The following is a 27155-nucleotide window of genomic DNA, read 5'->3' as shown; positions in this document are numbered from 1 at the left end:
TCACGAGAACGTTAGACGCTGTGGCCAGGAAGGCGGCTTGGTTGCTATAGTTTGACACGCACAAAGCTCTGGGTTCCACGTGCAGCATTGCACGAACCCTGCGTGTCGATGCACACCTGTAATCCAAGCACTTGGGAGACGGAGCAGGAGAATCAGAAGTTCACAGGCCTCAGTTACTTAGTGAGCTCAAACAAACAGGGCATCAGACCCACTGACTAGGGGCTCATGGTCTGCGTCCTTCATCCTTCTGAGATTTGAAACCTCCAGACTGGACGGAAGTGCAGAGATGAGAAGGGAGATACAAATGAACCCAGGAAGCACAGACCATGAGGCACTGAGCTCCTGGCATGTGAGGCTGGCAGGGCACAGGAGGAAGAGTTGAACAGACCCCAGGGTAGGAAGTCCTGCCCCTTCTACTATGGGCTCATGGGAAGGACAGTGTGCCACATGACAGTGGGAAGCTGAGGAAAGAGGAATTGACTGGAGGAAGCACCCCCATGCTGGGGGCTTCTTAGAGGACCCTGAAAGGATGGAGACTGGGCCACAGCAGCCGCAGAAGTGGCCTGGACACCCTGGCTTAGCATCCGCCATTCTGTATAAATTGGGATCTTTTTGCCACACACGAAAGTGGGGGAAAGTTCCCATCTTTAAATGTTAAGCTTAAAATAAGCCCCGACACGGGTGCCAGTGGATCTGTGAAATCTGCTGACTAAACTGGCACCCGTGCCTGTGAGAGAACCAGCTCGTCCCTCCGAGCCCTGGGGTAAGAGTGAGGTTACGCTCAGGGTAAGCAGGAGGGCATGGGGTCGAGCAGGGATGCTCCTGTAGGCAGGAGGCTGCTTGGATGTGACAATCTACAAACTTCTCAGCTGAGGCACCTGCCAGCCTTCCTCGCCCCTTTCCTTCATCACTCAGGGGCCCAGTTCCTAGCACATTCGCTGGCACCCTCGTTTCTATTTCGGTAAGCGTTTTCAGTGGCTTCTACTCGAGTATATTTCTTACTCACTCTGACCAGGGGCTTCATGAAGGTGTGGACTGGAACCTTCCAGCCCCTTTAGGACCAGCAACGAAGGAATGTTCAGGGATGTCAGGCAACAGCAGGACCTTAGAGGAGCTACTGTGGCTGAAGGGAGCCAGGCTGCAAGTGCTGGGGAACAGTCATGCTCCTTCCATATAAGGTGAGGTTTTAATCTGGTGGTGGCTGGAGTCAAGGGTGGGACCTGTAAACTGCCACGTTGCTTGCCATGTCTGAGCACAGGGATGGATGGCCTTGGTTTTGCCATATCCTCAGGCTCAATTGGAGACTCACCTCTGACCCACTGCTCTGAATCTTGGGACACGGCTCTCTGGGACTCAGAAGCAGGTCAGCTGCTGAGCTGACTACTGGGAAATCATATCTCAGCATGCTGCCTGTTCTGCCTCCATGGGGAGACCACGCTGCTGCTCTGAGGTGTGCCTTCTTCACACTGTATGCTAACTCAGAGACCCTTGGTCATGGGCTCTGAGGCCACTCAACACATCTGTTTTCACAGTGCCCAGCTCACAGCAAAGGAGATCAGCATCCGAAGCCTGGACACCGACAGGGCCACAGTTTCCTGAAACACTGGGTTTGTCTGGGGTGTGAGCGGAGCACCTCAGTAGCACTCTGTGGTTAAACCCTGTCTCAAAACATACAAAACCACCACAATGAAACAGAGCGAGGCTGACTTGCTAACTTATAAATTGGGACCTTTGTTTTGTTGATTTGTTCCAGCAGAGAGCAGTTACTGACTTTGCTAAAAATCCATCTAGTCACTCAGTGGGTCCTGAGCCTGTATCCACCTGTGAGTGGCCAGCTCAGATGCCCAGGTCTCTGGTTTGATAATATTGCCAAATGATCTATCAATGTAAACGTTTATAAAATTATTATGTCAGAGCTGAAGAGATGGCTCAGTCAGTGAGGTGCTTGCCTTTATAAGGGCCTGGGTTCAAGCCCACCAGAACCCACTTTTTAAAAAGACACAATGCTTGTCTCAGCACAGGGGGTTTGGAAACAAGAGGATTCTTGGAGCTCACTAGCCAGCCTAACCTGCTTGGTGAGTGCTCAGCCAGTGGGGGACCCCCGTGTCAAAAACGAGAGGGATTACACCCAAGAACAACACTTGAGGTTGTCCTCTGACCTACACATACACACTCATATGCACACACACTGAGACCCATGCGCAAACATAAAAATGACTCTGGTAGACCCTGATATGCCTACCTATTAACTATTCTTCCCTTCTTTCTCACTCATAAAAATCTGTATGATTGAGAGTCAACTATATAATAGTTTAATTCCCCATGAAATGCCACTGTTATATGGGACTCCCAAGAAGACTCCTCGGAGATAGATGACTCCACTGGGAGATATTTCATTCTTCCCTCTTTCTCCTTTCTGAAATGTGCATATGATATGATCGTTCCAGCAGCTATCATGTGAGCTTGGAGGTGACATGGACAATAGAAACAATCACTGACAATGAACGGTGACAGCAGAATGAACAGTGATAGCAGAATGAACGGTGACAGCAGAATGCCGAGTTCCTAATGGCCTTGGGCAGCTCTGACCACATCCAAGCTTCTTTGACATTCAAGAGAAATACCATTGTCTAAGCCATTCAGATTACTCTGAATTTTGAAAATTTGAAAATCTGAATTTGAAAATTCAGATTACTCTGAATTTTCTACAATATGCAGGTGATCTCACACATAACTGCTAACAGTTATGCCACCACCACCACCACAACAACAAAAAGCCCAGGCACAATACGTTTTAAGTGACATAATTACAGAGGTCATGCTCTCTGAAAATAAGATTAAGCTATAACAATAACAATAAATTAACAGTGTTTTAAAGGTGTCACTTAATCACGGTAAGGAGCTGGAGAGGGCTCAGCAGTTAAGAGCAGGGGCTGCTCAGCAGGAACCTAAGTTTGGTTCCCAGCACCCACACCAGGCAGCTCACAGACTCCTGTAACTCCTGCTCCAGGGGATCCCACGCCTTCTTCTGGCATCTGCACATACCTGCACACACATGTGCAAACCCATATATAAGAACATAATTAAAAATAAAATAAATCCTGGTGCTAGAGATGTGGTTCAGCGGTTAAGAGCACACACCAGCATCTTACTAGGTGGCTAACAATCACCTGTGCTCCCAACTACAGGGAATTCTGAAAGTCTGACATCTCAGGCCTCTGTGGCCACCCAGACACAATGTGCACACACACACACACTAAAAAAGAAACCTTTTTAAAAATCTCAATTAAGGAGGATTCAAAATTATAATTTCCAACTTATTTGGAAAACAATAGCATAGGGTTACATTATGTATCTATATACAAGACAATACACAATAGTGGTATCTTCTAAAGGCATAGACAGCTTAAATGCTTTCATTAGAAGGAAAGAATGAGCAATCAAAACAAAAAGATGCAGGACGGGGCCTTAGAAGCATGGTTCAGTGGTAAAGGAGCTTGCAGCTGCCAAGACCCAGGGCCTGAGTTCGAACTTTGGAACCTAACTCATAGAAGGAGAGAAATTACTCCATCTGTGTACCCTGCTGTGAACACACATTACCCACCCACCCCCAAAAAACCCAGTAATAAAAATACTTGCTTAAAGAATACCAGGCCAGAAATGTAGTTCAGTTAGTAGAGTATTTGGCTCGCATACACAAAACCTTGATTGCAGCCCCAGAAACACATGAACCGGCTGTGGCAATGCATGCCTCTATTTCAGAGCACTGGAGTCAAAGGCACGAAGATCAGAAGTTCAAGGTCATCTTCAGCTACCTGGCCCACCTGAGCTACTATGATGGGCACTCTACCAACTGAAACCAACCAACCAACCTTCCTTCCTTCCTTCCTTCCTTCCTTCCTTTCTCCCTTTCTCTTTCTTCCTTTCTTTCTTCCTTTCTTTCTTTCTTTCTTTCTTTCTTTCTTTCTTTCTTTCTTTCTTTCCTTTTTCTTTCTATTTCATTTTCTTTTTGAGATGTGGTCTCACTGTGCTGACCTGGAGTGTGCCCTAAGGGCCTGCGCTTCGGTTTGTGTTGGTTGAATTCAAAGCTAAGAAGACGTTCATGTACTAATTATTTAAAAAAAAATTTTTGTTTTGTTTTTTTTTTTCAAGACAGGGTTTCTCTGTATAGCCCTGGCTGTCCTGGAACTCACTCTGTAGACCAGACTGGGCTGGAACTCAGAAATCTGCCTGCCTCTACCTCCCAAGTGCTGGGATCAAAGGTGTGTGCCACCACGCCCGGCTTAAATATTTTATTTTTAAATTTTAATAATTCTTAGACAAAGGCTCACATATCTTAGGGCTTTGAACTCTATATAGCTGCAGCTGGCCCTAAACTTCTGATCTTCCCATCCCCACCTCCAAAATGCTGAGATTACAGGCATGTGCTGCCATGCCCAGCATTAAAATATTCTTTATAAAAAAAAAAAAAAAAACCTCTTGGTAGTATTTTTGAATCCCAAAGAACATATTCATATATTTCTTGTATAAAATATACATCTTTTTCCCTTTAATCCTAGAGATATTTTTGAACTCCAAAGATAAGAAAAAAAACATATCAAATGATTCCCAAAGAAATGGAAAAAAATTTACTTACAAAAGAAAACACATTTTAGCCAAATACATTGTTTACGCCTGAAAGGGGAAAAAGACTTTGCCTGCAAAGCAAAGATGCAGGCCGTGGATGGTCCAAATGCTACTCAAAAGAGCATTTGCCAAACAGAAAACCACACAGTCAGGGCATTTGAGACAAATAAAGAGTTCAAATCAACTCCAAAAAAAAGTGGCCGGTATAGAGGTAAAAGGTTAGAGAAAGAGCCAGCCTTGGTGGCACAGGGCCATAATCTCAGCCCTTGGGAGGCTGACACAGGAAGACTAGGAATTTGAGGCTAGCCTGGGCTATGTAGTCAAACCATCTCAATAAAAAAACAATGTCCCAAAATGTGGATGGAATTCTTGGTCTCTCCCTGGTCACAGTCAGGCACATTCTGAACCCAGGCTCAGAATGAGATGAACCTTAGTCCACCCCATCTGACAAAAGTCCTCAAGGGCCCAGGTTGTCTTTTCCACCTTTGTGTCCCCAACCTTATTCAGTGTCCTTTGTGAAGCAATTGTTAGGGGAACACAATCTTAAAAACCTCACTTTCCTGGGAGTCCTGCTGCTGAGTCTCTGAGCACCTGTAATAATTGCTGAAAACAAACAAAGACCAGAGCAAACAAACATATGTTAAACCCCTTCTCAGGGTGGGGGCTCATATTTAATATTTGAATCTTGATATCGATGATGCTTATACAGAGAACGCAACTTATCTGTGCTATAAAATTGTGTGTGTGTGGTCATCACCAGAATTAGGAGGGCTCCCTTCCATAGGACCAGCTAAGAACCAGCAAAAACAGTTGCTCTAATATAAACCATGGAAGAACAACAACAAAGTATAAATTAACAATCCAGAAAAAAAAAAATCGAAAGCCAAGCTCAAAGAGTGTGGGAATACAGCCTGAGTGGTTGAGTGCTGGCCTGCAGGGTTCCCACATTCCATCCACAGGGTCACATAAGGTGAATACAGTACTGCACATTTGTAATCCCAGGACTCAGGAAGTGGAGGCAGGAAAATCACAGGTTCAAAGCTGACCTCAACTACATATCAAGGTTAGCCTGGACTACATAAGACCTTATCTCAAAACCCAAGAATAGATGCATAGATCATTTATATTAAGCCAAGTGTAATGGTATACACCTGCAATCTCTGCACTTGGGAGGCTGGGGCGGGAGCATCAGGACCACACAGAGAACGTGTCTCAAAAAAATCAAACCAAAACAGAGCACAAGCCCCCAAGGACTTTGGATGCGGCTCAACAGTAGAGGCGCTGCGTGCACAGGGCGTTAAGTTTCATCACGAGCATAGTGGGAAGGGTTGAATTTGAAGAAGGAAATATGAGGAGAAACAAACAACTTTCAAAGTTAAAAGTGCAAATGCATAAGATGAAGTCTTTCAAGCACACGCAGAAGTCGGGAGGGTAACTCAACACGCACTCCGTTCGTACTTTTTACTTCCTCAAAGGATTGTGGGAATGTTGCCTTCTGTGTAAGAGCCAGCAGGAACTGAGGCACCGATTTCCCGCAGGGTTCCACCCCTTCTCCACCCGAAGGTGCAGTGAGTGAGTCCTGCTGGTAACTCACCCCCAGGGCCGCTTGCACAGATACACAGAGCATACACCCGGACACTATATATACTATCACTTTGCACATTTTTAAACATGATATAAATGACATCAGCGAGTATTACTACTATGCTACTATTTCCTCATTCAACCCTGCTTTTCAGACTCAATCCATATTCATAACGCAGAATACTTAACACAGGAAAGAAATCATGAGCAGGGCTAAGCCTGACTCCAAAACCAAACAAAAAGAACACAGAAACCCTGTCTGAATTCATTTGCAACTTCAATTTCCACAAGGTGCCCTTGTCTTCCCACTTCTCTGGCTTCCTTGGAAAGCTCCCAGTCTCTAGTATGAGGGTCTAAGGAGCTTCCCTGCCCTGGAGGGAAGTCAGACTCCTTGGGTGCAGAGCTCCTTGTCAGCAAGGATTCGCACAGCCTTTCTCCCAGCATGTTTATGAACAATGATGCTGTTAGACATTTGAAGTTTCATTTTGGAAAAGAAAACCTTTTGCAGGTAAGACTTACAATTGGCGTCCCGAAAGGAATGTAACCTGTGGGTGGGGAGAGAAAACGTCAGGTCCCTCGAACCTTGTGGGTCTCATGAGATACCCAGAAGCTCCTGGGGCTTGTTCTGCCCATGGTCCTGGTGAAGAAGCCCAACACAACCACAGAGAGACACCACAGTCCTCCCCTGACTCAGCGCTCCCCAAAGGAGACGACTCACTGTCCCCGTTTTCCCCACCCTCTCTGTTCCCCAACTGCTAGACAACTCCAGTTCCCTCCAGAATCCAGAGGCTGGCCCGCTGTTGGCCACCAGTGGTCCTCTGAACCATTTCATCTGAGGCACAACAGTCACACCCCACCATCTCTATGGTTTTATCTCCCAAGGAACCCTGAGTGTCTTCCTTTCTTAGCCTTAAAAACAAAACAAAACAAAACAAAACAAAAAACAAAAACAAAAAAACCAACCTTCCACCTCACAGGCATTCCTGGGATAGAACTCCCTGTCCGCCTGAGATGGATGTACGTTAGATGACAGAGAATTTATAAACTCTAGTGTTCTCGCTGGCCAGCCTCGGAGAGCACTGGGTGAGGTTCATCCAAGTCCTGGCCTGTGTGCTCTCAGTGGACAGCCTCCTATTCCTTAGCCTGACTTAGGCTGGACAGTCAGCTGATGGGCAGGCAGGAGCCATCCTTACCTGGGTTGTATGGAGAACCCAGGTTCATATCCTAAATAAACGCTGCTCTGTGAGCTGGCGCCACAGCTCTCCTGCGCCTCCCTCTGGGGACAGGGCCAAGTTTGGGGGGTTGGAATGGGGGGGGGGGGGCTGAAAGGGAGGCCTGCTTCAGAAAGGTCCAGAAATATAAAAGAAGGCAAGCTGGGGTGTGAACCTGCTGTGCCAGGACAGGGATGTGAACAGTTCCAACTTTAGGTCCTCTGTGTTCAGAGCCTTTGCTACCTAAGCTCACCACAAAGCGGGGGCTCCTGGCAGCCGGTGCCCAGTTCACAAAAACAGCATCACACAGCCACGTCTTGGCTGAGTCTACAGGAGGTCCGGCTTTCTGAGGCAGGGCATTCTCAGCTGACTGAGGTCTCCTTTCCCAGCAAGGCAGCAAACAGTAGCCTTTCCGTCATTCTGAACCATAGTGGGTAAAAACGGCTTTCTGGGGTGAGCACATGTTTTCTCATGTCTTCCCAGGAAAACTCCTATCATGTCTGAAACATGGCCACCCCTAGCTCTGTCACAGCCAGCACCTCTAGCTGGGCAGCACCAGGAGGGTCTTGGGAGCTCACCTGACATTCTGAAAGGCATGAAGATCTTCTCGTTGGTGTCCGGGTGTAGGATAGCCTGGTCATAGGAAGGAGAGTGAGAGGACAAGCAAAAGTATTAAGGATATGGGATAAGGGCAAGGACAGCAGCCCCAACAAGACAAGACCCTCTGGGGGCTCTGTGATGCCTCTGAACACTTGGCCATGGTTGGCCTCCTCCTCCTTCTCCTCCTCCCCTTCCTCCTCCTCACAGCTTCCAACCCCATAGGACCCAAGACTGTGCCCACTCTGAAATCTTCTTACCCTTGCTTGCCACATAACAGGCACAGAACCAGACCTTGTGGACAGAACCCAGTCCTTTCCTGGAATTTCCAAAGTTTCCAGGGTGAGGCCAGTCCGGCCAGAACCCCAGCTTTTGCATGTAAAGGTCCCGGGTGCTAGGTGGAAGGAAGGGGTGGGAAGAGGGTGGATACCCAGGAGCCATAGGACAAGGGCTTTTGCCAGCCCCTGGAACAGGGAGAGGAATCACCCAGGAAAGCACAGAGAAGGAGGAAAGAACCCAGAACTAAATTACCTGTTTGATTTTCTGTGCACTCCAGAGCTGAAAGAGAGAGAAGAAGAATTAAAAGCTCTTGTAGTTTAAGCTCTATGAGCCATGCTTTCTTTTAATTTTAGGTTTTTTTTTTTTTTTGTTTGTTTTTTTTTTGGTTTTTCGAGACAGGGTTTCTCTGTGTAGCCCTGGCTGTCCTGGAACTCACTCTGTAGCCCAGGCTGGCCTCGAACTCAGAAATCCGCCTGCCTCTGCCTCCCAAGTGCTGGGATTAAAGGCGTGCGCCACCAGATTTATTTTTACTTATTAATATAGAAGCATGTTATGTGTGAGTAAATGCCACACATGTGCGTGCCTGTGGAGGTCAGAAGAAGACGTCAGATCCCCTGGAGCTGGAGTTAATAGGCAGATGTGAGCTGCCCCATGTGGCCACTGAGAAATGAATCAAGTCCTCTGGGAGGGCAGCCAGTGCTCTAACCACTGAACCACCTCTCCAAACCCCAATTAATTTATTCTTGAGACAGGATATCCTGTAGCCCAGGCTGGCTCCAAACTCAATATGTAGCTGGCAATGACCCTGGCCTCTTGACCCACCTGGAGCCTCACCTCCAGCGTACGCGGTTTAATGTGTTCCACCATGCTCAGCTCACAGGATCGTGGGATGGAACCAGGGTTGCAAGCATGTTAGACAAGCATCCCACCAATAAGGCTGAAGCGCTAGCCCGCTTTTTTGTTTCCCTTCTTTTTGCTAAATTCAAATTTTTAACCGACACATCTTCATTATGACATTTTTATATGTGTAATCATTGTACCTGGTGGGTGCCATGTTCTCTAACCAAGGGAATTTTGAGGCAGTATCTTCTGTACTATACCGTGTTCCTCAAACTCCTGATCTTCCTGTCCCTACTTCGCAAGGGCTGGAGGCACAGGTGGGCACTTTGATAACACATGCTTTATTTTTGAAGATTTATTTTTATTTATATGAGTACACTGTAGCTGTCTTCAGACACACACCAGAAGAGGGCATCAGATCCCATTACAGATGGTTGTGAGCCACCATGTGATTGCTGGGAATTGCACTCAAGACTGCTAGAAGAGCAGTCAGTGCTCTTAACCTCTGAGCCATCTCTCCAGCCCAACATACACTTTTCAAATAAAGAACACGTGACAAGTGAACATCAACACTGGAGAAAGCAGTGGCCTATGATCCCAGCAGCTCAGGAGGATCAGGAGTTTGATACCAGCCTCGGATACTTGAGACCTTATTTTTAAACACTGATATTTGAAATATCTAAACGGAAAAGATCCTTTCTCAGTGAGCCTGGATACACACAGAGACTGGAAGAATTTGGAGGGAGCAGGGCAAATCAGGAACTAAAGAGAACTTTGAAATCCTTGCAGTATCTTCAGAGAGAGACACAGGGTGCTGCAAGAAAAAGGGGAGGGGACAGACTAGCTCTACCACTTCCTGGATGGGAAGCTGGCTACCTACTTGCCTGCCTTTCTACCTTTTCCCATTTCTTCCTTTTTTCTTAATCTTTTTCTTTCAACCTTCCTTCTTTAAAAATTTTTTTTCTTTATTTTTATTTATGGGTATACTACGTATACATTTGCAGGGGGTTGGTGTTGTGCACATGTGTGCAGTTCTCTACAGTGGCCAGAAGAGGGCGCCAGCTCCCATGGTACTGGTGTTAGAAGCCACTGTGAGCTTCCCAGTAATAAGTGCTGAGAATCAAACTCTGATCCTCTGCAGGAAAGGGAGGGGGGGGTGTACTGTTAACTGCGAGTCACTATCCCTACCCCAAGCTTTGTTTTGATTTGCAAGGCAGAGTCTTAAGTATCCCAGGCTGCTCTCAGAGCCAAGGATGGCCTTGTAATCCTGCCCCTCCCCTCCTGAATGCCAATCACATTTTTTATGCAGTGCTTCCTGCATAGAAGTTATATTCCAACTGAGCTATGTCCCCAAACAACGCTTCTGCTCACAGGAGGCCAGAGGTCAATCTCAGTGTGTGCAAACACTTCATACCTTAATGACATACCTGAGTCATACTCAGCTAGACTGGCTGTCCAGTGAGATGGAAGGACGCTCTTATCTCTCCATCCCCAATGCAGGGAACCAAGATGCACGCCACCCTCTATGCCCGGCTTGCACACGGGTGCCAGGGATCGAACTCAGATTGCTTACGTTTGCGTGGCAAGCACTTCACTGAATGAGCCTTCTCCCAAAAACTTTGCTATTTTTGTGCTTCTAGAATACTGTTTCTTGTTCACATATTGCCATTTCAAAAATAATTGTGTGTTTGTGTTTGTGTGTGTGCGTGTGTGTGTGTGTGTGTGCGCGCACGCGCACTCATGCTCAAGGCCCTGGACACACACTGTAGATCAGTGGTTCTCAACCTTCCTTAAGCTACAACCCTTTAATACAGTTCCTCATGTTGTGGTGAGCTCCAACCATAAAATCATTCCATTGCTACTTCAATAATATAATTTTGCTAGTTTTGAATTATAATGGAAATATCTGATATGTGCCACCTGTAAAAGGGTCATCTGATCCTCAAAGGGGTGTCCATCCCCAGGTTGAGAGCCACCGCTATAGTTTAATCTACTAGTTGATTAGTATAGTAAGGCAACCACACTGTGAACTGAAAACTTTTGATGAGCTGGGCTTAGTGGCGCACGCCTTTAATCCCAGCACTCAGGAGGTAGAGGCAGGTGGATCTCTGTGTGTTTGTGGCCAGCCTGTTCATAGTGAGTTCTAGGACAGCTAGGGCATCATAGTGAATAATGAGAACCTGTCTCAAAAGGAAAAAAAAGTTTTTGTTTTTGTGTTTTGGTTTGTAACGGGATGGATGCACAGCATACAAGTCCTCCATTAGCCCCATGGTGTGTGGAGGATGAAATGTCCCAGCAAGATCCCCATAGCTAGAGGGCAGCAACTGGTGGGTGGCTGAGTGCGAGGGTCTGTGTGACTGAGCTCCTGTGGCAGGCGACAAGTGACCTGCACCTTTCCCAGGCTAGCGTTCCCTACCCTTGTACCTTCTATTTCTTCCTGTGTCAGGATCAGGCGGGGGCTGCACCACAGCCTTGCTGATGCTAACAGGACACCACCAAGGGAGAGCAGAGCCAGCCAAACACACATTTCTCCCCTTCTCATCGGGTACTTTATCTCTACTGAAAGCCATGTGACCGTTACACAGGGGCAGGCCCTTTGGCCCTGGGGCAGCCACCATCTTTCCTTGTCCTGGTTAAATCCCCACACGCCTTTGACTCGTACTTTTTTTTTCCTTTATGTTAAAGCACACCTGTAACACCAGCCTTAGGAGGCTGAGACAGGAGAAGCATGAATCCCAGGACAACCTACACCGTATAGCAAGTTCCCGACTGGCCTGGGCTGCAGGGAGAGAAACTGCCTCAAAAAAATTAACCAGAGAAGAGCATGGCGGCACATGCTTACATCATCCTAAACTCAGGAGCTAGAGGAGAAAAAGATCATAAGTTCAAGCCACCCCCAGTTACAGTGAATTTGAGGCTATCCTGGGCTACAAGAAATCCTGTCTCAAATAACAATAAGGAGGTGGAGCCCATGCTCCCTTCCTGCCAAGTCTACCACACCAGGCCCAACTCAGAAAGGAAGCGGTTCGAGGCACTGAGGTTCCAGTGTCTGGCTGAGCGTTGCCCCGTGACCTGCTGGACCAATGACTTAACTGTTGGGTTCAGAAAAGGCAGCAAGCGCTGCCCACTGTGAAAAAGCTCAAGTTCCACAAGCCACTGTGCAAACAGGTCACAGAGAGTCACCCTGGGACCTACAACCATGCATGCAAGGCCAGCTGAGCCACAGCGGCTGGCCACCACATGGAGAGTGCAGGCCAGGATCCCTAGCATCCTCACAGAAGCACACAGAGGCACCTCCACTCTGAGTTGCAGCCCCAGGTTGAGAGCTGACCTTCTTTGTCCTCAGCCCAGCATCCAGGGCACCTCTGGCTGAACATGGAGCTGTGCAGCCCTGACCCGGTGGGAATGACTGGCTTTAGTAATGGATCTGAGAGCTGAGACTCTGTTTGGCTCACTAGGAGAACAGGGACAAAGGGCAGTGCGGGGAAGCCATCTGGGTAACTGTTAGAACACACAGATTTCACTGATTTAAGAAGTGGCCATTGTCTCAGCTGAACCTGCCTCCACGGAGACTAAGGGAGGGGCAGGCTGGGGTCCCACGTGCGGCTAGGAGGCAGGACACACCCCAGCACCCCGAGGGAGAACAACAGCCCCACCCCCAGTCTGGCTCACTCACTTCCCCTCTGTCTCCTAGCAAGCTGCTTCTTTAAACCTCCTAAGGCAGCAAAGACAGAGCCTATTTAAAACAACCTCCAGAAGGTAATTAAACAGAGCCTGAAGGGGACCCTTCTGTACGGGAAGGACGCCTCCATTCAACAAACAAAAAACTTCCTAATTGATCAGTTGAGCCCATTGCATTATAGCGCACCATTAATTGTGTTGCCATGGTAACTCCAGGTACCATGTATACCTATACAAGCCTATGTGGGGTGCAGGGAGCCCCCAATTCTACAGACACAGGAAAGAAGAGGGATGCCCTGCCTGCTTCTGCAGTACTGTGTCAGCAGCTGTGGCTTCATTATGCAAGAAACTTCTCTCTAAGTAGAGGTCAGGCCCCGCAGAGGAGCCCAGGTTTGATTTCAAATCCCCCATTAGTTCACTAGGAGACGGGAGATTATTTACTTAGTCCTTCTGAGCCTCCAATATCTCTTTTGTAGTATGAAGATAGGGATATTTGCTTTCAAGCCTATTATAAAAGAATTCACTTAGTGAACAAATGTTTATTAGGCACCTACTTTGTATTAAGTACTAACGATACCTCAATGCAAAGCAATTAGGTAGTTGGGTGGGTAAAAGGCTGTTTTAGCAGGTCTGAAATCCTGGGTTGCACGTCAGCATCACAGAAGCCAGGCCTATAATCCCAGCACTCTGGAGGTGGAGGAGGCAGGAGGGTCAAGAGTTCAAAGTCATCCTCAGCTCCAGAGTGATTTGGAAGCCAGCCTGGAACACATGAGACTTGAGGTCCAGCAGCTTTCTCCAAACAAAAGCATTCCTTCCAGAAGGGAGAGGAGATCATGAGACTCAGAAGGTAGACAAAAAGTCACATATCTGGGAAAGCAGAAACTTGGAAGATTCTGGAAGGTGTTTTCCAAGGATATCGAAGCAGACTATAGCTGCTGAGGGTGGACACCGACCGTCCAAGCTGAGAGAGATGCTAGACTGTAGAGCTCCTGCAGGCCACACGCCATTCATTGGTGTGGCAGCCATTTAAGAAGGCAACCGTCTGTGGAGAAGGTTAGAAGACTATCCATGAACAGAAGGGCAAGCAAGGCCACAGGCCACACGACCTCAGATGGCTTAGATAACTAAGGGCACACACAGGATATCCAGGTGGCTTGTGATAGCAGCGACGGCTGCAGTGATCAGCACCAGCTTCCTGGTTTTGATCCGCACACCTGCCAAAGGACCATAGAGTGGACAGAGCACCGGTGTAGAGACCAAGGCTACTGTGCACTCAAGGTCCAAGAGTCTGTGGGCCTCTTCAGATGCCCCAGACATGATGCGTGAGCAGGGCCAGCCCTGAGTTAGGACCTGAGGAGCTCCTGAATTTCACACAGCTGTGGTAAAGCCGATGATATGCCATCTCTGTCCTCTCTATCCCCTGTCTGTGAAGGCCAGGCATATGTGACATTGATGACTGCGGCCCAAGGAAGGGCGGCACTGTGACAGCCACCACACATAGTCCAATTCCTCAGGCTCGGCAGAGGGGGAGACGCTGCTCCAGGGGACCAGAGTGACAGGCTCACACCTAGAGTACTATGCCACCTAGCCACCAGATGGACCCACCAGGCTCTGCCACTGCCAGCCAGAACTCAGCAGCACAGGAAACAGCTAAATGCCAAGCTCCAGGCCCTTCCCCCACTCCCGGGAGGCCTGTAGGGGCTTTGGGGACAACAATCAAAGCTGAAAAGCAGGACAGCAACTCTCAGCTCTCTGAGGGAGCGAAGAGAATAATGTGGCCTCTATCCTCAAACTCTGGGAGGTCCCAAGAGGCCCAGCTCAGTGGTGGTGGGGCAGGTAGCAGGCTAGAGTCGGAAAATGGACTTCCTTCGACGGGTACAAAGGCACTGGAAGGTGTGTGGACTCCTTCAGGCTACTGAGGGCTGGAGGTTCAGGTCCATCCTGCAGACCCAAGGCTGAACAGAAATGTCACCACTAGGGAGTGAGACTACAGCCTGACTCTCTGCCCAGGGCTGCAGGGCAAATACTTCAAGACAGACAAGACCTGCTTGGTTGCCTGGGCTTCCTGTCTCATCACTCCCTCGGGCCCTGCATGGGCACGGGGCCAAGGTACTGAGGTCAGTTTAGCATGCTAGACTCTAGCACATTTGCCCTGAGGTGCTTCCTCTCTGGACTTTCAGCACCATGTCTTCCACATCTTTGTCTGCCCCAGTCCCACTGACAACTTGCCCACTCCTTTCTCTCCCTTGCCTATCACCCCCATCCCACCCCTCCTCATTATCAGGCTTCTCATCTGTCAACCTCAAGTTACAAAACCTTCTAGGCTAGGTCTGTGGCACACACCCTTAATCTCAACCCTCAAGTCACAGAAGAAGGGTGAGTTTTATGAGTCCAGGGCTAGCCTGGGCTACATAACACATTCTAGGACAGCCATGACTATGCAGAAAGACCCTGTCTTAAAACACCAAAGAAGGAGGAGGAGGAGGAAGAGGAGGAGGAAAGAAAGAGGGGGGAGAGAGAAAGGAAGGAAGAGAGAGAGAAGAGAGAGAGAGAGAGAGAAGAAAAGAAAAGAAGGAAGGAAAGGAAGGAAAGGAAGGAAAGGAAGAAAGAAAGAAAGAAAGAAAGAAAGAAAGAAAGAAAGAAAGAAAGAAAGAAAGAAAGAAAGTAAGTTAGTTCTCTAGCTGCCCTGAGTCTGGGCAAGTTTTGGCTTCCATTGCTCTCCCACACTATTATTTTTCTTCACTGTTTTGTCTGTTGGTGGGGCGGGGTATCCTATGAGGAAAGACACCCACCCAGCTTCATCCTTGCCCTCTGTCCCGGAGTGATGGAAAGGAGGAGAGACAAGGAAACCTGAGAGAGGCAGATAAACGTCAGTATATCTGCACACAGCAGACCTTGGGTTCAGTCCCCGGCACTTAGAGAGAGGAGGGAACCGGAATGTCAGTTTACAAGGTCTACCATGTGGGACTCAGGAAATGCCACTCTAGAGCAAGTCCTGCCATGCAACAGTCAACACCTGAAATTGGATCTCCAACACCTGTGTAAAAAAGCCAGATGTGACAGTGTACACCTGTGACCCCAGTGATGTGAGGGACAGACTAGTAACGGCCAACCACCATACCACAGCTTCAGGAGAGGCCCTTTCACAAAAAATAAATGTGGTGAGCAGTTGAGGAAAGACACCATCTGTCTTCCACACACTACTACTGCACACATATATGTACCTGCACACACACACACACACACACACACACACACACACACTAACAAGTGCATACAATGGACACATAATCACACAGAATACATCCAATATCTTAAGTTTAGGAGTTGCAGAACCTTAAGAAAAAAAAAAAAAAACCAATATAGCTGAATTCACTCTTCCAATCCCAGAGGCAGGAGGATTACCTTGAGTTCAAGGCTAGCCAGCTCCATAGTAAGACCCTGTCTCAATAGCAAAAACAAAAACAAAAAAATAACAACAATAACATATAAAAATGTTTGCCAGGACTGCTAAGAACTTTCAAATTTAAGGAAGTCACCATGATGATGTTTAAAAGACTTTGAATAGGCTGGGCATGGACACACATGCCTGTAATTCCAGTTTGCAAGAAGCTGAGGCACAAGGACCGCCATGAGTTTGCAGCTAGGCTGAGCTAAAGACTGAGATGCTATCTAAAAAAATGAAAGTAAAAGAAAAAGGAGGGAGGAGCCTGTGATCCAAGCTCTAAGCACTTTTGAAATGGAGAGAATTTGAAATCAAGAATATCAAGAGTTTAAGGTCAGGCTGGAGAGATGGCTCAGCGGTTAAGAGCACTGACTGCTCTTCCAGAGGTCCTGAGTTCAAATCCCAGCAACTACATGGTGGCTCACAACCATCTGTAATGAGATCTGATACCCAATTCTGGTGTGTTTGAAGACAGCTACAGTGTACTTACATATAATAAGTAAATCTTTAAAAAAAAAAAAAGAGTTCATGGTCATCTTTGTCTATACAGCAAGATGGAGAGCCATCTTGGGCTACATAAGACCCTCTCAACAACAACAACCAAAAAAAAAAAAAAAAAAAAGGAAGGAAGGAAGAGGAGGAGAGAAGACAAAGAGTGGAGAGGATACAGAGGAGAAGAAGGGATAGAGGACCATAAATAACCCCAGAGAAAGAACATAGACAACCTTCAAAAATACCAGAAATTAAAGGCATCAGATTTTCCAAAAGCCATACTATACAGGTCAGGAAAAAATAAGTAGTAGTCTTCAAAACTATGAGAAGAAAGATATTTGTTGATCTAGGACTTTCTCGCCCAATGGTTGGGTATGTATGAGTGGTTAGCATTGCCTTTAAGGTGGGTCTCTGTATTTGAGGCTAGCCTGTCTACATGGTGAGTTTCTGCCAAGGCTGCATGGTGAGACCCTATCTCAAAAACCAGCAATAACAGAGCACTCCAAACATGTAAACATTCTTCTTATTCACCCCTCTCAGGGAACTATGAAAAGGATTTCACCCAAACTACAGAAGACACAAAGAAAAGAAGGACCAGGGACAAAGAGAAACTGGCAATGGAAGGCAGGGGCTCCAAAGTAAAAGGAGGCACTGAAATACAGAGTGCGGGGGATGCAGCAAGAGCGAGAGTGGAAGAAAATGCATTAGCGGAAAAACATAGGCGATGCTTAACTCCAGACAAAACATAAAGTTAAAAAAAAATAAAACAGCCATGATGCAACCAACTTGACTGGTTGGTGACTGTTTAATAACTGGAACAACAAGGCAACTGAAATGCAGATCTCAAAACCACGATTAGATATTTGAGGAGGGGGTGGACTAGAAGGAAGATATTCTTTACAGAAGTGGAGGATAAGAGAATCCCATCACCTACAGAGCCATATAGCTGAGACACGAGTACAGATTCACACATGTAAATACAGAGTTACAGCTGAGAGTCCACTGAAAGGAGCCTCTCCTGGTGGCCAGGAACAGGCCTGAGGATGGACAACACAATATTATCATCATCATCATCATTATTATTATTGTTATTATTATTATTACAAGGGCCTTTTTTGAACTATGTGTAAACATCTCTTTAAAAAGTATGGAATAAAGTTTTGAAATAAAGTTTTTGAACAAAAAGAAAAACTTCAGCTTCTAAACGCTGACACCATTGCATACACTAGCAAGATCTTGCTGAAAGGACCCAAATATAGCTGTCTCTTGTGAGACGATGCCGGGGCCTAGCAAACACAGGAGTGGATGTTCACAGTCAGCTATTGGATGTATCACAGGGCTCCCAATGGAGAAGCTAGAGAAAGTACCCAAGGAGCTAAAGGGATCTGCAACCCTATTGTTGGAACAACATGATGTACTAACCAGAACCCTGGAGCTCTTGTCTCTAGCTGCATATGTATCGAAAGATGGCCTAGTCGGCCATCAATGGAAAGAGAGGCCCATTGGACTTGCAAACTTTATATGCCCCAATATAGGGGAATGCCAGGGCCAAAAGAATGGGAATGGGTGGGTAGGGAAGTGGGGGGCGCTATGGGGGACTTTTGGGATAGTATTGGAAATGTAATTGAGGAAAATATGTAATAAAAATATAAAAAAAAAAAAAAAAAGAAAAACTTTGGTATGATAGCCACAAGATTCTGAGATCATCTCCCCCTGCCTCTGCCCACCCCTGGCAGAGGTACCTGTTCGTTTGTAACTCCCGGGCGCAGGGTGCCATGCTTGTAATCCTCCAGCAGTTGCACAGCCTCTCTGAGACGTTTCTGTGGAGGAAAGAAAAGAGACACTGTGTGGCATCAGACCAGTACTCCTGAAAGTTCTTCCTTCGTGACACTACCTCAGCATCAGCCAGAGTAACAGTGTTCATGCTGCATGGCCACAGCCCTCAGAATATACATGAGACAGTAGGAAGGCTCCTACCTAAATGTCCTTCCACAGGGACCCGGCTCAACAGCAATGGTATGATACAACAGATCAAGCCAGCCCAACCAGAAACTGAACTAAAAATTCAGTAGGCGGTTTAGTCAGTAAAGTGCTTGCATGCAAGCACAAGGACATGGGTTCAAATCCCTAGAATGCACCAAAACACAAAAGTGAGGTAGTGCATACTTGGAATCCCAGAGCTAGAGGGGTTGCAAAAGGGACTCCTGGAGCTTGCTGGGTAGACAGCATAACCTGCTTGGTGAGTTCCAGGCCAGAGAGAAACCCTCTCTCAAAACAAAAGGTCAGCACCTTGGGAATCACATCTGAGGTTGACCTCTGGCCTACACACACACACACACCACAGTAAATATTTAAAAAAAAAAAATACCAACTGATTTACCTACTCAAGGACTTATGACTACAACACCTGACAGAGAGGGAGGAGGGAAAGAGGGTTGAATTTCATTTTAAACAAAGAACAGTGGGTAGAGAAGGCAGCTTTCATTCACCAAGAGACTTAAATAAAGATGTTTGCAACAGCTCTCAAACATGGACAAGACTACAGATAACTAATGCAAGTATAAATAAGAAAACAGGACTATACATGCTCAATAAAACACCACACATCATTTGCCAGGAGTGGTGGTGTCTGCCTGCAATACCAGTCTAAAATCAGCATCAGAGACAGAGACAGAGGAACCCTGACTTCCAGCCCAGTTGGGGCCACAGATTATGTTTCAAGCCACTGTACACTAAGCACTAAGACTGTCTCAAAACAGAAGCCAACAAGCCAGGCGCCATGACACATAATTTAACATCCCAGCACTCAGGAGGAGGAGGCAGGCAGATCTCTGTGAGTTTGTAGCTAGATTGGTCTGCATAGTGAGTTCCAGCCAGGAAGGGCTACACAGACCCCTGGAGGAGGGCGGGGGAGGGCGAGGGACAGGACTGAGAGAGAGAAAAAAAATTTACTTCCTAGGTGGTAGCGTACACCTTATACCAGCACTTGTGAGGTGGAACCAGAAGGATCAGGAGTTCAAACCAGCTTTGATGACATAGTAAGTCTGAAGGCAGCCTGGGCTACACAAGAAACCAAACAGAGAGAGGAAAGAAGAAAAGGAAGGAAGGAGACTATATAGCAGTTTAAAGAGTAAACTGAAAGGAGGGTGGTGTACGTCTGTAATTCTAGCCCTGCGGGGTGGAGGCAGGAACACCAGAAGATCTGAGTGACACAGCCTTGGTTACACAGGAAGTTCAAGTGCAGCCCGTGCTATACAAGTTGATGAGGGAGGCATGGGGTGAGGTGGGGGGGAGGGATGGAATCTAGAAAACTACCTAGTGACTACCTTATAACTAACTACCTTACAAATGACTACCTTGCAACACAGATGACTTTCAATGACATAATGGACCTTCTAAAGATAGTCACCCCCTTATCCAAATCTCCAGAGTCTTCTAGAAGGTTTCCATATCCATTCCATATCCAAGTCTCTGTGGCTGAGTTAGGGTTTCATTGTTGTGAAGAAACACTGTGACCAAGACAGCTCTTATAAAGGAAGACATTTATTATGGCTACTGCTTTTGCAGAGGTCCCCCAAGTTTGGTTCCCAGCAGCTGTGTCAGAGGTCTCACAATCCCAGGGGATCTAAGGATCTCTTCTGGCCTCCACGGGCACTGCACTCACACGCACAAACTCCCACACACATAAAAAAATTTAAAACAACAAAGAAACTGAGTGCAGTGGCACACGCTTGAGATCAGAGCGCTCGGGGAGCTGAAGCAGGAGGATCTCAAGTTTGAGGCCAAAAGAAGAAAAAGAAAGGGGGAAATGAAGACATCAAAAGAAACAGGACAGGAGTCTGGAAAGATAGCCCAGTGGTTAACAGCACTGACTGCGTCTTCTTGAGGACTCGGGTTCAATTCCCATCACCCACATGGCAGCTCACAAAAGAACCAGGAAAACATAAAAACTCATTCCCAGACACCATACACCACACAGCCACAGCTTGACTTTTCTTTTAGACTTTGAATATTTCTTTCCTTTCTTTGTTTTTGTGTTTGTTTGTTTGTTTGTTTGTTTGTTTTGGAGTGTAGGGCTTCACTTTGTAGCCCAGGCTACCCTAGATTTCACCATGTAGCTGGCCTCTAACTTGTGGACAATCCTGCCTCAACTTTCCCAGTGCTAGGACAGCAGGTGCACAGAACTGGCCTGTGTCTCGGTCAAACTGGACCAAGTTGTTTCAATTCACTTAGGCTGAGCAGGTGTAAGTTCAGGATTTAACACTTGAACTAAGTTTCGTTAAACCTTTGCCAGGTACCCTGGACCACAAGCACCCCAAAAACTCCTAGGGGTGCTCAGGTCCCCCAAGGCTGAGTGGCTGAGCCTCCTCCTGCTGCCTGAGCCTCTAAAGACCTGGACAATGCATGCTCTACTTTCTAGCGAAATGCAGTAAAAGGCCCTGGATTCTCATTATTTCTCCCACCCCAGGGAGTCTCCTGAGTTCCTATAACAACCTGGCCAGGTTCCATCTCATTTGACACAGTCATCAAAGGCAGCCTCAAGCCAACAGAATCAGTTCCAATAAAGCCCTGAGCTTGGCAAAGAGTGTGAGGAGGAAGGAGAGCCAAAGTTCCTGCAGACAGGCCTGAGGGCCCAGCGCGGAAGAAGCTAGAAGGAACGGTTTAACTCTGGGCCTCTATGCCAGAGTTGACCTAAGTCTTGCTCAGAGGTTCTGTGGGATGGACAAGTCCCCAGCCACCTGGGTGGAGAGGCCACAGGAACTGGCTGCTCTGGGCGGCTCTTCAGGGAGGCTTGGAGCTCAGAAGAAATGTCTCCATGCTATGGCCTCCTCTCCAGCCACTGCATTATGGTGCTTGGCAGAAGGCCCTTGAGGAGGGGTGGGGGGAGTGCTGGAGGTCAGTGCTGGGTGAGCTTGGCAGGAAGTCTTTTCAACCAGGAACAAACAGGCAGCCAGCCCCTGAATGTAAAAGCTCTGAGGGGCCCAGCTGGCTCTGGGGAGGCTGCTAGCCTGTGGCCCCTGCCTGAAGCCCCAGGCTAGGAGCAGACTGGCCAACCATGCTGCTTCCCAAGTCCCCATCACCAGCCCACCTACAGCCAGCATGCCTCAAAGAGGTGCTATGAGCCTCTCTCTCTCTCTCTATTCCACAGGAGTGTGGTCTCTGGAGGCCCTCTGCAGACACATGCACTGGGAGGCCTGCTCTAGCAGCAGACTATTGGCAAGGGCAGCATCTCAACCCTCTGGACCTGCTGGAAAACCATGAGCAGAGATGTAGGAAGCAAAAGTACAGACTGGGAGGCTGGGGGAGCTGGGTCAGAGGCAGAGCATCACAGGAAATAAGGTTATAAAAAGGGAAGTGGGAGCTGGGTAGGTGGTGCGCATCTGTAATCCTATTACTTCAGAGGTGAAAGCATGAGAATTGGGAATCCAAGGCTAAGCTCAGCTACATAGTGAGTTCGAAGCCATCCTGTGCTACATGAGACTCTGTATCAAAAAAATAAACAAGAGGTGTCCCAGAAACCACCACCACCACCCAAAAAAATAAAAAATAAGATAAAATAAAACACTGTTGTTGCTCTTGGTTGGCCACCAGAACTTGATGGTAAGTGAGGCAAGTGTTCTGAAGAAGCCACACAGGCCCCAGGACAGGGAGAAATCAAGTACACATTGATCACAAAGCTTCGCCCTACTGGCTCGCTCTCCTGGTACCAGAAGGTGATGATGCACGGGCAGCTGGGAAAGAAAGTCATCAACACTTTTACTTGGTTGTTGTACTGGCTGGCTTTGTGTGTCAGCTTGACACAAGCTGGAGTTATCACAGAGAAAGGAGCCTCCCTTGAGGCAATGCCTCCATGAGATCCGGCTGTAAGGCATTTTCTCAATGAGTGATCAAGGGTGGGAGGGCCCATCCCTGAGCTCAATAAAGCCTTTCCTCCCCAACTTGCTTCTTGGTCATGATGTTTGTGCAGGAATAGAAACCCTGACTAAGATAGTTGTGAACTATAATAGCAACCTATATGGCAAGATTTGTCTGTGGGTGCAGAAATAGTATGGATGTTATGGGGGCAACCACCTGCTTTCTGGTTAGACTGAAGACCCGTCCTATAGAAGAAAACCCATGTCAGGTACTGTACACTTGGCTAAGATCAGATGGCTGGGGAGATTATAGGCTTCCTGGATGAAACTGCTATTATTTTGCTAAATAGACACAGTATGGGGCATTTTCTAAATTCCTATCTCTACGTGTAGATTAGCGCAGCTCTCAGACTTCATCAGAGAAGTTTCTTTCTGCATCAATGGTAACTTGAAAACTCACTACTGGTGTAAGGGCACAGAATAAGTGTCTGCTCAGCCATAACTGGGACATCTATATCAACCCCAGCCCCGAGGCTCAGGGACTATCACTGAAGAAGAGGCAGGAGGGAGGGGGCAACATAGCATCTTCCTGACAAGACAGGCCGCTGCACTCGTGAGCTCACAGCAGTCCCAATTGCTTGCACAAGCCCTGTTCAAGATCAAGCCAGTTAACATTCCAACATGGAGGGGGCTCGTGAACTGATGAGTCCCAACCCCTAGCAGAGGAGTTATTGATAGCTGATGGCTTCTGGTAAGAGGAGAGTCCATTTTCTTTAAGGTAAGGGTGAAGTCTCTGTAAGTTGACCACACTCCAGTAGCTGACCGAACACCTGTCAGGATCAAACCAGCACAGACTGTAATCAGTGGGTTATATTTTTAGAATAGTGGGGTAGTTTGAATGAATGAGACTTGTGTATTTGCATGCTTAGTGTCAGATTGGTGAACTCTTTGTAAACAATAGGAGCTTTAGTTTTCCTGGGGAGTAGGCTTTGAGGTTTCAAGAGCCCACATCAGACCCAGTGTCTCTCTCTTGGCCTGTAGATTAGGATACAAAGCTCTCAGCTATTGTCCCAACATCACGCCTGCCTGCATGTCACTATGCTCCTCCTACCATGACGACAATGGACTAACCCCCTGAAACTGTGGGCCAGCCCCAATGAAATGCTTTCCTCGTAAGAGTTGTCTTACTCACGAGATCTCGTCAGGGAATAGAACAGTGACTAAGACAGTGCACGAAGAGGGGAGGGTGTAGGAGTCTGAGAGGAGTCAAGTGGAGGAGTTGGGGGGAATATGATCAAAACGGGATGCATGTATGAAATTCTCAAAGAATAAAAAGATTGTATTTTTTTTATTTTTGTTTCTTTTGACAGGGTCTCTCTGCATAACTCTGGCTATCCTAAACTATGTGGACCAGGCTGGCTTTAAACGCACAGAGATCCAAAATAATCTTTCCTGGCACCACACCCCATTTCCAGATAAAGTGCAAATTTCTCAAAAACCTCAGTGATGGCCTTCTTTGTTGTCAGCTTGACCACGTGTGGACTTAACCCAAGCTGCAGGGTGTCCCTGTTGGGGATTTTTCTTGATTGGATCATTTTAGTCAAGAAGACCCTAAATCCAGATCCTCTGAGGTGGAAGGCCCACCTTAAACCTGGACCACACCTTCTGGTGGCAATCTGTTCACAGGACCCAGAAGAAGCACGTGTAGCAAGTTCATTCCTTCACTGGCATTAGAACATACGTCTTCAGATGTCCAGTGTATGCTGGGCACCAGCTGAGACATTCAGCCTTGTGGACCAAACAACTATTGGATTCTAGGATTTTCTATCAGGAGACAGCCATTGTTGGAATAGTCAGACCACTGCCTGACTATAAGGCACTGGAGTAAATCCCACTTATATAATATATATTCCTCCTGTAACTCTGTTTCTCTAGAGAACCTGTACAGCTAAGCCGGAAGGAACCAGATATATAAGTTACTATCACTGTTCAGTACAGATAACACAAGATGGCAGCGGGCGCTTCTGATCACAAGCTGAGGAGAGAGAAAGGAAAGAGGGAGAGGGAGGAGGAGGGGGAAGAGGGGGAGGAGGGGAGGGAGGGGAGGGAGAGGAGAGGAAGTGAGGAGAGGAGAGATAAGAGAGTGGAGAAAAGGGGGAGGGAGGGAAGGGAGGGAGAGGAGGAAAAGGAAGGGGGTATATAGAGGGGGAGGAGAAAAAGAGAAAAGGGAAAGGAAGGGAGACTAGAGGAAGAGGAAGAGAGAGAAGGAAAGATAAGATCCTTTGTACTACCATTTAAAACTGAACCCAGGACCTGTAGGATGGTTCATTAGGTAAAGGTACTTGAAACTAGATCTGGTGACCTCAGGTTAACACCTAGAATTCACATGGTGGATGAAGAGCACAGAGTCCCAAAAGCCCTCTGACCTCTACTCAAACATGCATTCATATACAATAAACTAAAAAGAAAAAATAGCCCAAATAATGGGTACATAGGATGTGCCAGGCAGACTGAGAAGGCTAAACAGCAGAGACTGGGATGCAGGAACTAATAGGCAGTAGGGTGCACGGCTGCCAGGGAAGCCTGAGGCTTACACCACTTCCTGCCTTGACCATTCCTTAGCTGATGCTTGTCTCAGGGATGGCCTTGTGTCTGCTAAGAGACCTTCCCTTGTCATGTTTCTAGTTTCCTTTGTGTTACTGTCGCAAATGCTCTGAACAAAGGCAAAATAGAGATGGAAGGATTTATTTGGTTTCATTTCCGTATCACAGGCCATCACAGAGGGAAGTCAAGGCAGGAACTCAAAGGCAGAAAACACGGGGATACTGCTTGTTGGCATGATCTCTGGCTTACTCACTAACAGGCCAATGCTTAGCTTTAATATGCAGCCCATGAACACCTGCCTAGGGACAGTGCCACCCACAGCGGACCCGGATCTCCTACATCAATCAAGACAGTCCCTCACGCACATGCCCATATGCCAACATGATCTAGCCAATGCTACAAACAAGGCTTTTCTCTCATATGACTCTAGTACAGTGGCTCTCAACCTTCCTAACGCTGCAACTCTTTAATACAGTTCCTCACTGTGTGGCAACCCCAACCATAAAATTATTTCATTGCTACTTCATAACTATTAGTTTGCTACTGTGGGGAATAATGTAAATATCTAATATGCAGGATATTTGCTCTTTAGCCCCCATGGGGGTTGTGACCCACAGATTGAGAATACTTGCTCTGGGCTGTGTCAGGTTGATAATTAAAGGTAACTTGGTCACCATCCTAAACCCTTTCTTCTACCTTCCCAGGAAAACAGGTTAAACTTGGTTAGCTAAGTCCTTGTCTCCCCCTGGCTATGAGGCATACTCTGCAAGGCCAGTGGGAGAAAGAAAGAACCAGGAACAGGTTCTGGACAGGTTTGGGGAACAGCGTTCCCCAAAGCTGATCTCCAGTCATCTTAGGACCAAGGAAATGAGTCAGTACATTCTGGTGAGGGGTTGGTGGTATGTCCTGTAGGAAAGCAATGGCCGTATGCCTAACTATGGCCTCAGTGTTATTAGGGGAGGTGAGAGTGTGTTCCCCTGAAATGGCTCAGCAGTTAAGAGCATGAGTTGTTCTTACAGAAGTCCTGGGTTTGGTTCTCAGCACCTATTATGTCCAGTATGGTAGGTATCACAAAAATGCACGCAAATAGGCAAAAACTTGACACAAAATTTAATAGGTGTTGGGGGAGGTTGGGTGTGTGTGTGTGTGTGTGTGTGTATATATATACCCACTATGTACATGTGCAGAGACCAGATGAAGACATCTGGTGTCCTGCTTTATAACTCTCTGCCATTATTCCTTTGAGACAGGGTCTGTCACCCCAGGAATCCCATCTCGAGACAGGGTTTCTCTGTGTTCCCCTGGCTGTCCTGGAACTTACTCTGTAGACCAGGCTGGCCTCGAACTCAGAAATTCGCTTGCCTCTGCCTCCCAAGTGTTGGGATTAAAGGCGTGTTCCATCATGCCCAGCTAAAATAAGTCTTAAAAGAGGTAAAAACTAAGAGGGACTAGAGAGATGGCTCTCTTAAGAGCACTGGCTCTCTTTCAGAGGACACAGGTTTGGTTCCCAGAACCCACATAACTCACAACTGTGATCTAACTCCAGTTCCAGATGACCCATCGCCCTCTTCTGGTCTTGGAGGCGCCTGCACACATGTGGTACACAGACATTCATGCAGGCAAAATATCCATACATGTAAAATAATGTGTGTATAATGTTAATTTTTTAAATTTGTTTTAAAATAATTTTGGAAACATAATTTTTCACGTATTAAAAATCAAGACAAATTTACATACTAGAGATGAAGATGCTGGGGATTGGCTTTAATGCTTTGGTTTAATTCGGCTCCCAAAGCCATGCTTCCCAGACCTGAGGGTCTCTGTCCCCAGCAAGCTTCAATTGGTAATAAAGATTTGCTGTACAGCCAGTGGCTGGGCAGGGAGATGGAGGTGGGACTTTTAGATTGTGTGAGCAAGGGATGGAGAGGGAGGGGACAAAGA

The 27155-nt window shown here is 47.1% G+C and overlaps 1 protein-coding gene across 2 annotated transcripts in view; it reads right to left on the bottom strand.

Annotated features, from left to right (window-relative positions):
• Positions 1–27155, bottom strand: part of Sfxn5 (sideroflexin 5) — a 119588-nt gene that overhangs the window by 67604 nt on the left and 24829 nt on the right. For both annotated transcript variants that reach the window (XM_085840476.1, XM_085840477.1), the window contains exons 3-6: positions 18498–18575; positions 8550–8576; positions 8000–8054; positions 6730–6755 (exon numbers count right to left, since the gene is read on the bottom strand). In XM_085840476.1, the coding sequence (XP_085696602.1) occupies positions 6730–6755; positions 8000–8054; positions 8550–8576; positions 18498–18575 (186 nt within the window). The remainder of the gene's footprint in view (positions 1–6729; positions 6756–7999; positions 8055–8549; positions 8577–18497; positions 18576–27155) is intronic.

Source organism: Mus caroli, unplaced genomic scaffold, assembly GCF_978045245.1.
Source record: "Mus caroli unplaced genomic scaffold, Mus_caroli_1 scaffold_7, whole genome shotgun sequence".
NCBI classification, from domain to species: domain Eukaryota; kingdom Metazoa; phylum Chordata; class Mammalia; order Rodentia; family Muridae; genus Mus; species Mus caroli.
Note: the sequence above shows the minus strand (reverse complement) of the source record. Positions and strands in the feature narration are given on the sequence as shown.